Below are 15,713 nucleotides of genomic sequence, written 5' to 3' on the forward strand. Positions count from 1 at the left end.
ACAACGTTCAATAGATATGAAGACCAAGACATAAAACCCCCAGTTTTTGAACTGATTCATACACTTAAAAACTTGGAACTAAAAATTTCCGCCATCACACGCTTCCATTTCAGCCATATCAACGTTAGAAGGACAAATGGAAATCATGTCAGAAAAATTATCCTGATTGATTGAATCTGTGGCAGCTATCAGAAGCAAACGCCATCCTGCTTGATCAAATGACAGCAGTAACTTCACAAACTTCATGTCGCACGCGGCTCTGTGAAGTTACTTACGTGTAAATGGAGAAGATACGAAGGAATGACATCAAAAACCCACCCCTGCACTGCAAGCATGGGTGAGAGAATTACAACACAGAATAAAGACCAGTGAAGTTGTTCCTATCGCTACAGGTAACCAATAGAGGGGCCCTGCCCTCAGCCAGAGGAGGGAGAGGGATAATAGAGTGTATTGGACTGTGTGGATTCGGTGGCCTGGCACATCAGAACCACAAAAAATGTAAGTCACTGGTGGATACTGATGCACAGTGCACTCTATTGCCTTCGAGTTATAAAGGGACAGAACTGATCTATATCTCTGGAGTGACTGGGGGCTCTCAGGAACTGTCTGTGTTGGACACAGAAATAAGCCTCACCGGTAAAGACTGGCAGAAGCATCCTATAGTGACTGGACAGGGGGCTCGGTGCATACTCAGTATAGATTATCTCAGAAGGGGGAACTTTAAGGATCCCAAGGGGTACCGATGGGCCTTTGGAATAGCTGCTGTGGACACAGACAACATTAAGCAGCTATCTGTTTTGCCTGGCCTATCAGAAAATCTGTCTGTTGTGGGGTTGCTACAAGTGTAGGAGCAACAGGTACCTATTGATACAAAAACAGTACACAGATGGCAGTACCGCACCAACAGGGATTCCTTGCTACCCATTCATAACCTGATTCGTCAGCTAGAGAGCCAGGGAGTGATCAGTAAAACTCACTCACCTTTTAACAGCCCCATATGGCCGGTGCGTAAAGGCAGTGGGGAATGGAGGCTGACAGTAGATTACCGTGGCCTGAATGAAGTCACACCCCCACTGAGTGCTGCTGTGCTGGACATGTTACAACTCCAGTATGAACTGGAGTCAAAAGCAGCCAATTGGTATCCCATCACTGGCATTGCTAATGCCTTCTTTTCAATTCCTGTGGCCACAGAATGCAAGCCACAGTTTGCCTTCATCTGGAGGGGCGGTACACCTGGAACCATTTGCCCCAGGGGTGGAAGCACAGTCCAACCATTTGCCATGGGTTGATCCAAACTGCATTGGAACAGGGTGGTGCTCCTGAGCATCTGCAATACATTGATGACATTGTTGTATGGGGCAATGCAGCAGAGGAAGTCTTTGAGAAAGGAGAGCAGATTATCCAAATTCTCCTACGAGCTGGCTTTGCTATCAAGCAAAGCAAAGTGAAAGGGCCTGCACAGGAAATTCAGTTCCTAGGTATAAAGTGGCAAGATGGACGTCGTCACATCCCAACAGATGTGACTGACAAAATTACTGGTATGTCTCCACCCACCAGAAAGACAGAAACCCAAACTTTTCTGGGTGTAGTGAGCTTTTGGAGAATGCATGTTCCAAACTACAGTCTCATTGTGAGCCCTCTCTATCAGGTGACGCGAAAGAAGAATGATTTTGTGTGGGGCTCTGAGTAGCAGCAGGCTTTTGAGCAAATTAAGCAGGAGATAGCCCGTGCCGTGGCCCTGGGGTCAGTGTGAATGGGACAGGATGTGAAGAACATTCTCTACACTGCTGCTGGAAAGGAAGGTCCCACTTGGAGTTTGTGGCAAAGAGCTTCTGGAGAGACCTGAGGCTGACCCCTTGGATTCTGGAGTCAGGCGTACAGGGCGTCTGAGGATCACTGCACTCCAACTGAGAAGGAGATCTTACCCACCTACAAGGGGGTTCGAGCTGCTTCTGAAGCAATCGGTACTGAAACGCAGCTCCTCCTGGCACCTTGACTGACAGTGCTGAGCTGGATGTTCATAGGGAAACCTCCCTCTACTCATGATGCTACTGATTCCACTTGGAGTAAATGTATTGCATTGATTACACAGCGAGCTCGGACGGGAAATCTCAACCATCCAGGAATCCTGGAGGTGGTCATGGACAGGCCTGAAGGTAAAAGGTTTGGAACAACACCAGCAGAGGAGGTGTCACGTGCCAAAGAGGCCCCACCATATAATGAACTACCAGACAATGAAAAGAGATACACCCTGTTCACAGATGGATCGTGTTGCGTTGTGGGTAAGTGCAGCAGAAGGAAATCTGCTGTGTGGAGCCCCACACGACAAGTTGCAGAGGCCACTGAAGGAAAAGGAGAATCAAGTCAATTTGCAGAGGTAAAGGCTGTCCACCTGGCCTTAGATATTGCTGAACGAGAGAGGTGGCCTGTGCTTTATCTTTACACTGACTCATGGATGGTGGCAAAAGCTTTATGGGGGTGGTTACAGCAATGGGAACAAAATGGTTGGCAATTGAGAGGTAAACCTATTTGGGCTGCTGGAGAGACATTGCTGCCCGAATAAAGAATATGGTTGTAAAGGTGCACCATGTAGATGCTCATGTTAATAAGAGCTGGGCAACTGAAGAACAACAAAATAACCATTAGGTAGATCAAGCTGACAAAGTTAAGGTGGCTCAAGTAGACTTGGACTGACAATACAAGAGTGAAGTATTTTTAGCTCGGTGGGCCCATGAAACCTCAGGCCATCAAGGAAGGGATGTAACATGTAAGTGGGCTAGAGACCGAGGTGTGGACTTAACTATGGATGCTATTGCACAGGTTATCCATGACTGTGATACATGCGCCACAATTAAACAAGCCAAGAGGATGAAACCTCTTTGGGAGGAAGGGCGATGGCAAAAGTATAAATATGGTGAGGCGTGGCAGGTTGATTATATCACCTTGCCACAATCTTGCAATGGTAAGCGTTCTTCTCACCATAATAGAGGCAACTACTGTGTGTCTTGAAACATATGCAGTACCCCATACTACCACCTGAAACACCATCTTAGGGCTCGAGAAACAAGTCCTATGGCGACATGGCACTCCGGAAAGAATTGAGTCCGATAATGGGTCTCATTTCAAAAATTCTCTTGTGGATATCTGGGCCAAAGAACACGGCATTGAATGGATCTACCATATCCCCTACCATGCACCAACTGCTGGTAAAATCGAGTGCTACAGCGGGTTGTTAAAAACCACGTTGAGAGCAATGGTTGGTAGAACATTTAAGCACTGGGAGAAGCATCTGGCAGAAGCCACCTGGTTGGTCAACACTAAGGGACCAGTCAATCGAGAGGGTCCTACACAGTCCAGCTCCCTACAGACCATAGAGGGAGATAAGGTCCCTGTGGTACATGTAAGGAGCATGTTGGGAAAAACAGCGTGGGTCCTTCCAGCCTCTGGAAAGGGCAAACCCCTCCGTGGAACCGTTTTTGCTCAGGGTCCTGAGTGCACCTGGTAGATAATGGATAAAAATGGGGATGTCCTGTGTGTCCCACAAGGGAATTTGATGCTGGGGGAATGCAGTCTGTAATTCCATGTATATATATGTAAGTATGTATGTTTGTACATAATTTATGTTATTACTGTTTTGTTTCTGTATAGATATGTGTTAAGCATGATGTGATGATGTGGAATAAGGGGTGGAATGTTGTGGTTTTGTGGTTTTGATGCCGGTCTTTTGATGTGCATTCCTCACTGCTGCCGTTGAGCTTCAGCACATGTGCTTCCCCTACAATTCCTCCTTAACGTAAGCTCACAGCTTTTGGTTTTGGAAACTTCATTTCTCTCTCAATTGTTCAGTTTTATTAGATTTAGTAAATTTACCATTACTTCTCAGATCGTGCCATTGATTTTTGTAGACCCATCTATTCCCACTGTTTCCCTCTCCCCCCGGCACGCACAGCTCTGCTTGGGCAGCCGCGTGGCCACTGCAGTTTGATTTTTTTTTCTCTTTTTCTCTCTCCCTTCTCGTTGTCCCTTGGGTCACTGTCACAGATAACACCATGACACTACTTCAAGACTTGTACAAACTATACAGTTCCCAGAAAAACACTGACATATCTATTTCGATTTGGTATGACTAACAAGAACAAAATTTAATTTTACCACACAACAGCATGACAAAGTGGGGTCTTGAGCGTCAGGAACATATCTAGGTCAGGAAGGGAGCATCTGGGGTAACGTAGGGTGGAGCAGCATTGCTGCCCCATGTGGGTCTGGGGGAAGGATGCGGGACCTGGGGTCAGTGCTGCCCTGGACTAACCTGGGAGGGCAACTAACTCCTGAGAATCAATGCGGTATTGCACATGCAAGTGCCTCTGGATGCCTCTAGATGCGTACTGAAGAGCACCCAGAACTGGAGGTGTGGTCTTTCTCTGTTGAAAAGGGGCCAAGTAACAAGTCTCGGTGGGTTGTAACTACAGCACAAGGTCCAGCTGGACTGCTTCAATGAGCATGCCAGGGAATTACAGCCGATCCTTTGCTCGTTAACCTCTTCATTGGCTACCTGATAAATGTGCTGCAGTGCACCCTCAGCAAGGTGCAGATAACATACAAGTGAGAGAAGTGTGTTCTGCCACCCACGAAGACCAAAACAGGGTGGAGAAATCTCATGATGGGACACAAGGAGAAATGTAAGTCTTGCCCACACCGAGCAAGAATCCCCTGCACGGGTGCAGTTTGGGATTTGACTGAGGAAGTGAGAAGTACTGTGGGGACCTGCTTGGCAGCAAGCAGGCCAGAAGCAGATTGTGTCAAGGATGGCCAACAGCCTCCTGACTGTGTTAGGAAGACCAAGCCATCTCCGGAGGCCTCTTCAAACCCTCAGTATTCTGAAGAATTTTCCGTGGTACCCCCATTCTCCACAGAGTCTTGCAGCCTGTGTAGATGAATCAGTTTTTCACAAAGAGCGTGTTCACTGTGCTGTCTTGAGGAGAGGGCAGCCAGGGATTGCAACATGCAGCGCTGTCCAATTCTCCCAAATCCATTGTTCAATCTTGACAGGGCTTTGGGTGACAAGGGGGTCTCTTGCATCACAGTCTGCTCTGAGTGGGGATGTGTTGGATAGTGAGAGCTAGTTGCTCAGTCCCTTCCCCTGACCTAGAGCTGTTCCACACTTATGGCCATTTGTTCCCCTTAAAACAATCTGACACTTCCCTTTCTGTTTTTTCACCTTATTTCCTCATCGTCCTCTGTCAGATGTGCAGTCCACCTCTGCCAACTCCCTCAGAACATGGGTGCATCCCATTGGGGTTCATGGATGGTACCATGGTAAACTGGTGTTGCATAGATGCTCTCAGACCATCTCCTCCCACACCAAAGGAGAGCCTTCCGTTCCACGGACCCTCTCATTTACCCCCACAGTCTAAATGTCCCAAGTAAACACAAGGGAAATGTTCACAAGTGTAGATAGAGACAGGACAATTGGGAAATGGTTTTAAGCTAGAAGAGGTATGTGGAGAACTGGCTTAGGAAAGGAGGTTCTGTGTGCTTATCTTTGTAGCAGTGCGAACAAAACAGCACATTCAGATCACAGGATTTTGAGAAGTGGTGCACCACTGATTAGGCAACAGTAAGGGAGTAAGTTTGTGGTGGAACCAGATGGCCCTGGTATGTGTGGGAAAAGAACTAATTGGACACTGCTTATCTCACAAGGATAGAGCAAGAACTGCTGCTTAACAATTATTCTAAAAATAGCATGTGCTCAGGGGTATAAAAATATGTAACCTGCACAATAAAGTTGGCTCAGCTGCATAATCATATTGATGTCTCTCTGAGTCCTTGCATTGGCATCTTAAGAAGATCATTCTGACGTGGCCGTGGTTCATCCTCCTGGTGTCACCGCAACATCTGGCGCCCGAACAGGGACCCTGAAGCCACTGCCAAGCTTGGGGTGTGAGGAAGGTGACCAGTGCTTCACAATTGGTTTGCACCACAGCATTCTAAGCAACATAAGTGTTGTGGTAGCTGGAAGCGGGGTCGCCACCTACCCTCTGTGCCACCATGGAGTGGGAAGCTGCAGAGAAACTGCTTCTATGTATTCTCTCTAAGAGAGGCGAGCAGGCATCTTCAAAAGGCATTTCAGAGCTGATAAAATGGGCCCAAAAAAATGGACATTTATCAGAGGTTGCACTGATATTCAGTGTCTCTGAGTGGCGTGATATTGGAAATTATATGTGGAACACAGTTATAGGAGATAAAAGGGAGGGAAAACAATTAGCATTGCTTGACCCAACCTGGCGGACCATTATTAATAGCTTGAACTGAATGCAGGCAGAGTGTCAGGTCGTAGCAGCGGCTGTCCAAGTCCTGTCTGCTCCCTCCATTCCAACTACATCTCCTACGACTACAATAAACCTGTTAGACTTTCCATCACCAGGCATAGGGCACCCCATTTTTTCAACAGCAGCCCAAGTAAAAGCGGCATTGGAATCCTCCTTTTAAGAGGGCAGAGAGGGGGTTCAGTCTGCTGAAATGACTGGTACTGAACGAGTAAAAGAGCAGGATAATTCTGATTCAGAAGCGCTCAAACTAACTCAACAAGGAAGGGCAAATTTTTCTGACTTTTTCCCATGCCCCCCTCCTCCACCCCTGCCGCCACCTCTCGGCACAGGAAGCAGCTCCTGCCAGGACTTGATCTCTGATTCCAACCTCACCCTCGCCTGGGTAGCAGGGAACTCGACACCTCCTGCTGCACCCCTGTCTCCTTCCCCCCCCTCCACCCTACACCGTTGCCGCTCGATGCCTCCTTCCCCCCCTCCACCCTGCACCGTTGCCGCTTGTTGCTTCCCCCCACCCTCTCCCCACAAGCTGCCTCCCTCCGCACCACCCCCTTTCCTCAAGCCGCTGTCATGCCACCCTTGGAAACTGAGCCTGATGGAGAGACTCATACAGATCTGGCGCAGTTAGAAAAGGAGATGAAATCCCTAACAGAACGACTTCGGCAACTGGAGCTTAAGGTTGCAACACCTGCAAGTGCCGGGGTCTCAGATAGTCATTCCATCTGCTCCACTATTGCCGATACCACCGGCACGATCCCAGCCAGGGGCTTCTCGTTGGTCTGGAGTTACACAGGACGCAATATTAGATGGGGAATTGCAAGCAGCCTCCCATGTACTGTGTCCAGTCATCTATGATCAGGCAGGTGCGGCTCAATGGGAGTCGCATGACTGGAAGCTATTGCAGCAGGCGAGAAAGACTGTTACTGAATACGGTTTAAAATCTGAGGCATCTAAGCAAATTATTCAGTGGATTTTTACTGCAGATGTTTTGTTGCCACTTTATGTCAAAAATATTGTGTGTTTGTTATTAACCCCTTCTGAACTGCTTTTATTCAATCAGGAATGGGCAGATCGGGCAGGTAAAGTCACGGTGACAACTAGTCAGCCGAATGATCCCCTTTATGGTCTTACTACTGATATGCTGATAGGTGCTGGGTAGTACAGTAGTGGGGAGGTTCAGCTCACATTCCCAAGGAATTTTCATCAGTTTTCTGCCCAACTAGCACTAGAAGCTTTTTGCTATACCGACTGGAAAGAGAGAGCCAACTTTCGCTTCTGTGCGCCAAGGGGTAACCGAGCCTTTTACACATTTTGTTGATCATATGTGGATTGCGATTCATGATAGTGAATTACCAGAGGAGATGAAACACCAATTATTTCGAGTAATGGTTCATGATAATGCTAATGCGGCTACCAAGTCAATTCTTGTGACCCTTCCACAAGGTGTGTCAGTGGAGATTATGTTACAACACGTAGCGAGAACAGAACAGAGACAACAGGCATCACATATTGCCGCTGCTGTGCAAGCAGCAATAAGCAAAGTCAGGAAGGAACCATGAATTTGGGAGACTTCTAGATGCTGTAAGTGCGGATCGCTCGGACATAAGAAGTGTCAGTGTACAAAATGGGTGTGGTGTGATAAATGTAACCAACCTACACACGATTCCAAAACCTGTAGGAAACAGGGAAATGGGAAGCGCAGCGTGAAACCCTGTCACGCACACACACAAATATCGGGACCAGGGGAACAGGATATCTTGATATCCACTGTCCACAAACCCAAGGAAGCCTTGGAGTGGATGTGGCAATAGCAGTAGATGTTCATTTAACAGATACACATATGCAAAAAGTTCCATTAGATGCTGTGGGACCACTATCTACCACTTGTAAATTACATGCAATACTAATGGGATGGTCCTCTCTCGGAGTATCACATGTAGTTCTAATACCAGGGGTAATTGATGCCAATTATAAAGGGATGATTTATGCTATGGTTTTTACAGTTAACCCTCCAATCTTTATCCATAAAGGGACTTGAATTGGGCAATTTATCCCCATTCTGGCCACTCCTCAGAATCCTGGAATGGCCTGTGAGTGGTCAGGTGCTTTCGGTTCCACAGGGGCAACAGTCTGCTTAGTCATTGATCTAGAGGAGCGACCTACCATCAGTGTCATGTTATGCTATCGAAACAGATTCAGGTAACAGCATTACTCTATTCTAGGGCTGACATTTCGATTGTGGCAACAGACAAGTGGCCCTTGGATTGACCGACAAGGGTAGTGACTGGAGTTAGCGGGGTGGGTGGTGCAGCTCAAACTAAACAGGCTGTTAACCCTGTAACAGTAAAAATAGTACATGAGAGACCAGTGCCATGCATGTACCATGCATGATGCATGTAGCCCCCCTGCCTGGAGGACTACAGATGTTGGTTGGACGAGACATACTCAGTTAATTGGGTATGCAACTAACAAATCAAAATTTAGGATAGTGGCCAATGTTGCTCCACCACTGATTCCTCTTAGTTGGAAAACTGACGAGCCAGTATGGGTGGAACAGTGGCCTATGACAAAAGAGCGCATTGAAATAACACGACAATTGGTTCAAGAACAAAAAAAGAAGATGGCAGGGCATATTCGTCCCTCTACAAGCCCCTGGTTCATAGGTTCATAAGGTTGGAAAGGACCTACAAGATCATCTAATCCAACCATCCTCCTAACACCATCCCTACCCACTAAACCACTAAATCAAATCCCTTAGCACCTCATCTAAACGCTTCATGGACAGCACTAGGGATGGTGCCTCAACCACCTCCCTAGGCAGGCCATTCCAGTGCCTGACCACTCTTTCAGAGAAAAAATGTTTCCTCAAATCTAATCTAAATCTACCCCGGCGCAACTTGTGGCCATTCCCTAGTCCTGTCATTATTTATCAGGGAGAAGAGGCCCACCCCCTCCTCACCACAACCTCCCTTCAGGAAGTGGTAGAGTGCAATAAGGTCTCCTCTGAGCCTCCTCTTCTCCAGACTAAACAATCCCAGCTCCTTTAGCCGCTCCTCATAAGACTTGTGCTCCAGGCCCCTCACCAGTTTTGTTGCCCTTCTCTGAACACGCTCCAGGGCCTCAATGTCCTTCTTGTAGTGAGGGGCCCAAAACTGAACACAGTACTCGAGGTGCGGCCGTACCAGAGCTGAGTACAGGGGGATGATCACCTCCCTGCTCCTGCTGGCTACACTATTTCTAATACAGGCCAGGATGCCGTTGGCCTTCTTGGCCACCTGGGCACACTGCCGGCTCATGTTAAGCCGAGCATCAACCAACACCCCCAGGTCCTTTTCCTCTCTACATTCTTCAAGCCATTCTGCCCCAAGCCTATAGCACTGAATGGGGTTATTTTGGCCAAAGTGCAGGACCCGGCACTTGGTCTTATTGAACCTCATCCCATTGAGCTCAGCCCAGCTGTTCAGCCTATCCAAATCCCTCTGAAGGGCCTCCCTACCCTCAGGCAGTTTGACACATCCTCCCAACTTGGTGTCATCTGCAAACTTACTGAGGGTACACTCAATTCCCTCATCTAGGTCATCAATAAAGATATTAAACAAGATGGGCCCCAAAATTGACCCTTGGGGGATACCACTCGTAACAGGACGCCAGCTGGATTTAACTCCATAATCCCTCTGGGCACAGCCCTCCAGCCAGTTCTCCACCCAGAGAAGAGTGAACCTGTCCACGCCACGGGCTGCCAGTTTCCTCAGGAGAATACTGTGGGAGACCGTGTCGAAGGCCTTGCTGAAGTCCAGGTAGACTACGTCAACAGCCTTTCCCTCATCTACCAGTCTGGTCACCCAGTCATAGAAGGAGATGAGGTTGGACAAGCACGACCTGACCCTGGTGAACCCGTGCTGGCTGGGTCTGATCCCCTGGTTGCCATGCACGTGTCGTGTGATCTCCCTCAAGATCATCTGCTCCTTAACTTTCCCTGATACCGAGGTCAGGCTGACAGGCCTGTAGTTCCCCAGGTCTTCCTTACGGCCTTTCTCCATTGGATTCCACACTTTTCGTCCTTTAGCTCCCAAGGGGTTGACCCGATGGCTCGTTGCCCACCCAGCGCCCTAAGACTTCACCTGATGGCTCTTTTCCAACAAAGCACCCTATGGCTTGACCTGATAGCTCTTTGCCCCATTAGAGCACTATGAATTGACCTGTTTGATCATTGCCCCTTCATAGAATGGTATAGAATTTATTCTTACAGGAACCCCAGACCCAAACTACCCCAGTGAAGTTGTGGTGCCTCCACCTTGGGCCTGAGAGATCTGAAGTTCAAAGGTTCATTGTGACTGACTACTTGTTCAGACTGGGCCTTTGCACATCCAAATCCTGTGATGAGACACATTGCCCATGTGGGACTTGAGCCTCACAGCATTTTGCACCCCACGTGGAGAGCTGCTGTCCCCTTGTCTTTCATTTGACATCACACAAACCTCCATCCCAATGCCCCTGAGCCAGCATGAGAGACCATATCTCCCTTCTAAGGGTCTGGGGATCAAGGCTCAGCCATTGTTTCACAAGACAAAGAAGGGTTTTCTCAGTATCACAGCCACCATCGTAGTCCTTTGTCAACCTGTAACCATTGCTTCCAGTGATCTGCTCCAACAAGTCCCTAGGGAGGCTGTGTTGGTAATGGCCCTCAGTGGGGCCCATTATTACTCCAAGAATTTCACTGCTACTTCTGACTTTATCTCCTTGAGCTCTTTGTGCAAACTTCTCTCTGCACTGGAGATTGATGGATTCAGTAGCAAATTTTCCCTGAGGCCCATTACAGTCTAAAGAGCCCTCATGTGCCTTGTGCCTTCCTGTCATCTACTTCACATGCTCAGAACCTGTACAGCAAGTTGGAGAGGTATCTGGAGAGAGTCTAAAGATGAAATGAAGATACTGATGGGCATTTAATAAATCTCATTGCTTATTTAATTATGGTTTGGCTTATGTAAGTATTTGAAACAGTGCTTGGACAAACATCCTCCTCAACTTCCTCACCCCATCTCTAATTTTGTACAAGAAATATGTTAGGGAAAGGATAAGATAGATCTAAACACAGTTAAGGAGTTGACAAAAGAGTTCATTAGAGTTTGGAGAGGTGGATGGAGCATGTTCCAATCTCCCTGAAGGTCATGAAGCAGCCTCAGAGTTGTGAGGTATCTGAGTGAGGAAAGAGCATGAGATGGTGATAACCTGGAGAGCAGTGGGAAGAGCATGTGTCCAGATGTCCTGCTGAAAACATGTCCCTTCCTTGAAAATGTTCAAGATGTCAAGGGCCCAGAGCATCCATCCCTGCCGTGTGACAGCCGTGCACACAGCAAATGAGTTGGAACTGGATGGTGTCCAAGGTCCTTCCAACCCCAGTCATTCAAGGATTCTGTGATTTCTGTCAGACTCTTCCAACTCAGGATCCTGGTTCCTTAGGTATTTGGAGTTCACTTCTTCTTACACCGGTATTTCCCTCCTCTCTATGGCACCAAAAGTACTAAGAAGCCCAGTCCAATTCATAAACAGTGAGATCAGGAAGGAAATGAGTATCAAAGATGTTTCCATGTCCTGTCTCACCAGATTCCCTGCACCATTCTGTATTTTTTTACACAGAAGTTGATGAGACTCTGGAACAGATTGCCCAAGGAGGTGGGGGATGTGCAAACCATGGAGGCATTTAAGGATAGGTTGGATGAGTTGTTGGGCAACATGATCTGGTCACTGGCAAACATGCTCATGAAAGAAGGGTTGGGAGTAGGTGACTTCTGAAGTCCCTTCCAAACTAAGCCATTCTCTGTTTCCTTTGTTGAAGATCCTATTATGATTTTGCAGCCTTTCAGGAGCTGTTGGCCATGGAGAATTACTGACATCTCCAAAGAGATGGGGAGAAGAAAATCACATCCTCTCCTTCTGAAATGGGCTGGACTCCTGGGACACAAGGAGCTCATACAAGCAGGCAGCGCTGGTAGAGAGAGAGACAGCTGTGTTCAGGAGCAGCTCCTGTGCACCAAGAAATAAGGCTGGGGGCATGATCTGCAGGGGACAAGGGAAGAAGAAAGAAGAGAGAGCTTACAGGATGTGAGGGATGTGAGCAGGTTGTGAGCTCACTGGAGCAGCATTACTCAGGGCCTTTAACACAGTAAGTCTCTCGCTGCAGGCAATGCAGCTGCTTATCCTGGAGGGATCACTAAATCAGGGATATCCCATGGCAACTCAGGCTGCATATGTTCTGTGTTTTCTTTATGATGGCAAAAGACCTGCTCCAGATGAGGGCTTCCCTGCTGCAGCATCAGAGCACAACCCCGAGGGCTGTGTGTGCCAGGATGGCTGCAGGCTGTGCAATCGGGGGTGCAGCCGGGTGCCCATCGCTGTCGTGCAGAGTAGGGTGCCTGCTGTGCCCCAGGGGCTGTGTGCAGAGTCAGGGACTCTGCCGCCTGCCAGGCTCAGCACTCAGCCTGCCCGGGGAGCTGTCCAGGGTGCTGCGGGAGAAGACGTGTGGGGGGAAGGAGCACCCCAGCAGGGCAGGGGCCTTCTGCTGCCACAGCTGTTGCCTGGGGCAGGACATCACAGCTCCAGTGCACCCCAGAATGTTTCCAAGGGCTCTTTCTGCAAAGAGTGACAAGGCAGGGATTTACCTTTTCCTGTTCTTAGGGAAATGCTGAAATGTGACAGTGCTGGGAGATATGAACACATCCCTGAGGATCCTGAACTGTTCCTTTCTCAATCTGCCCTTATGTGAACAATCTCCTAAGATGCTTTCAGCCTTTTCTCTCCTTGAAGACAGCACAGGCTGAAACTGTTGTCATTTTCAGTAGAAATGAAGACACGCTTACCTTGCCAACAGATACCTTTCTGTATTAACCAACCTAAGCGCACAGAGTTTGGGATGAGAGCTCTGAGTGCAGATAGGGTAAAGGTATGAGTCATGGAAACTGATTGTCTGTGAGGATGGTCTTGATCTGTCATAATCTTCTGCACTCCTAGCAGCACTCCATGCCCAGGAACAGCAGAGCAGATGTCCAACAGCAGCTCCATCAGCGAGTTCCTCCTGTTGGTGTTGGCAGACACGCGGCAGCTGCAGCTCCTGCACTTCTGGCTCTTCCTGCCCATCTACCTGGCTACCTTCCTGGGCAACAGCCTCATCAGCACAGCCATAGCCTGCGACCACCGCCTGCACACCCCAATGTACTTCTTCCTCCTCAACCTCGCCCTCCTCGACCTGGGCTGCATCTCCACCACTCTCCCCAAAGCCATGGCCAATGCCCTCTGGGACATCAGGGTCATCTCCTACACAGGATGTGCTGCACAGGTCTTCTTTTTATTGCTATTCTTTGGTGCAGAGTATTCTCTCCTCACTGTCATGTCCTATGACCGCTTTGTTGCCATCTGCAAGCCCCTGCACTACGGCACCCTCCTGGGCAGCAGAGCTTGTGTCACCATGGCTGCAGCTGCATGGGGCACTGGGGTTCTCTATTCCCTGATACACACTGTCAATACATTTTCTATACCACTGTGCCAAGGCAATGTTTTGAACCAGTTCTTCTGTGAAATTGCCCAGATCCTCAAACTATCCTGCTCACAGTCAGGCTACCTCAGTGAAGCTGGGATTATTTATTTTAGTCTTTTTTTAATTTTTGTGTGTTTTGTTTTCATTGTGCTGTCCTACGTGCAGATCTTCAGAGCAGTGCTGAGGATGCCCTCTGAGCACGGCCGGCACAAAGCCTTCTCCACATGCCTCCCTCACCTGGCTGTGGTCTCCCTGTTTGTCACCACTCTCCTGTTTGCCTACCTGAAGCCCCCCTTCATCTCCTCCCCATTTCTGGACCTGGTGGTGGCAATTCTGTACTCAGTGGTGCCTCCAGCAGTGAATCCTCTCATCTACAGCATGAGGAACCAGGAGCTCAAGGATGCCCTGAGAAAAATTTGGGAAATCCTCAGCTATGTCAGAAAACATTAGGACAACATTTTGTTAAAAATTCCTGTTTGATATTTCCTGAAACTTGTATTTAGATTTAATACAGATATTCTTAGCCTCTTCTTTGTTAATTATGTATTCTAACTCAGACATCTCATGTGCCTAGTGTACCACGCTTCCTATGTAGATGTATATTCCAGCAGGAAATCATTCCTCTCAGCTTTTCTTCCCTTCTTCTATGGAGATGAAGGAGAAACCTGTTTTATGAAAGAGTGTTAAAGGGGTCAAGAGCCCAGCTGCCAAGTGGAGCAGCAGCCCCAATGTCCTTGGGGCTGCCCCTCACAACTGAGAGGGCTTTGGCTCTTTGCTGCCTTGGAATCAAGGCTGCCAATTTAATGGGTCCATGGTGATGTGCATCGACAGGATGTGGCCTTTTGAGTGCTGCTCTCTTTCCACTTCCTATTGTACCTCTATGCACCTAGTAAATCTTGGGTCTTGTGATTTCTCGCCAGTCCACTTGTCCCTGCAGTGGCATCCCTGACGTAGCAGGCAGGAGCAGGCAGTATGCAGCAACATGCCAGAGCTGACCTCACTGGTTAGCATGGCCGGAACACAAAGGGCTGCTCAGGGCAGAGACCTGGGGGTCTCTTCCAAAGCTGATGTCAGCAATGCAGCCATAGAGTTACTCTCTACTCTTTTATTTTCTGGAGTTCTCCAAAATAATCACAGAAGTGGATGGAGTGTTGGCCCAAAAACTCCCTACTTGTTGGCACTTATAGTATTATAAAATATTAGAATGCCTTTGGGTTCAAAATTCCTGCCTGTCCTCTTCAGTCTCTGGAATGTGGGGATTGGGGTGGAGGTGGAGACAAGGAGGTGGAAACCCAAGGAAGGTAATGAAGTATCTAAATATGTAGTATCTAAAGAGAGGTGGGAGGAAAATGCATGAGGACAGGCTCTTCTCAGTGGTGTGTAGCAACAGGACAAGGAGTGAAGGCCTAAAACTTATACATAAGAAGTAGGAGAGAGAACCCAAAGAGAAGGAGAGAGGACCCAAAGAGAGGGAATCAAGTGGACTCAAGGACAAAGAACCAAGGAGGCCCAAAGAGAGGGAATGAAGGTGACCAAGGAAGGGAACTAAGAACAGAGGGGATCCAAGAAAAAGAGGTCATGAGCAAGCCCTTGTCACCAAGCCCATATCTGCAAACCCCAAGCTGTGCCCAAGGTGCATGGATGTGAAGAGCAGGAGCAGGCTGTGAATGGCTACCTTCATATTTCTCCATGTTCTGGGAGCTGGGTGAGGCTGTAGGAAGCCAAGGCTGCATTTATCCTCCAAGGGCTCCTCCCACCATCCTTAATGCCCCCAGCCTTAACAGAGTCAAGCCAGGCAAGGACAGATCAGAGGGGTCCCTTCTGAGCATGGGAACAAGGACACAGACACATTGAGC

The 15,713-nt window shown here is 48.3% G+C and overlaps 1 protein-coding gene across 1 annotated transcript; it reads left to right on the top strand.

Moving 5' to 3' along the window:
• Window positions 1-13,365: 13,365 nt before the first annotated feature.
• On the top strand, window positions 13,366-14,307 carry LOC136057350 (olfactory receptor 14J1-like). The gene has a single exon (XM_065750047.1). The coding sequence runs from the start codon at window positions 13,366-13,368 to the stop codon at window positions 14,305-14,307; it is 942 nt and encodes a 313-aa protein (XP_065606119.1).
• The last annotated feature ends 1,406 nt before the right edge of the window (window positions 14,308-15,713 follow it).

This window comes from Cyrtonyx montezumae, unplaced genomic scaffold (assembly GCF_038088225.1).
Source record: "Cyrtonyx montezumae isolate F1298 unplaced genomic scaffold, pur_monq_1.0 scaffold_62, whole genome shotgun sequence".
Lineage (NCBI taxonomy): Eukaryota > Metazoa > Chordata > Aves > Galliformes > Odontophoridae > Cyrtonyx > Cyrtonyx montezumae.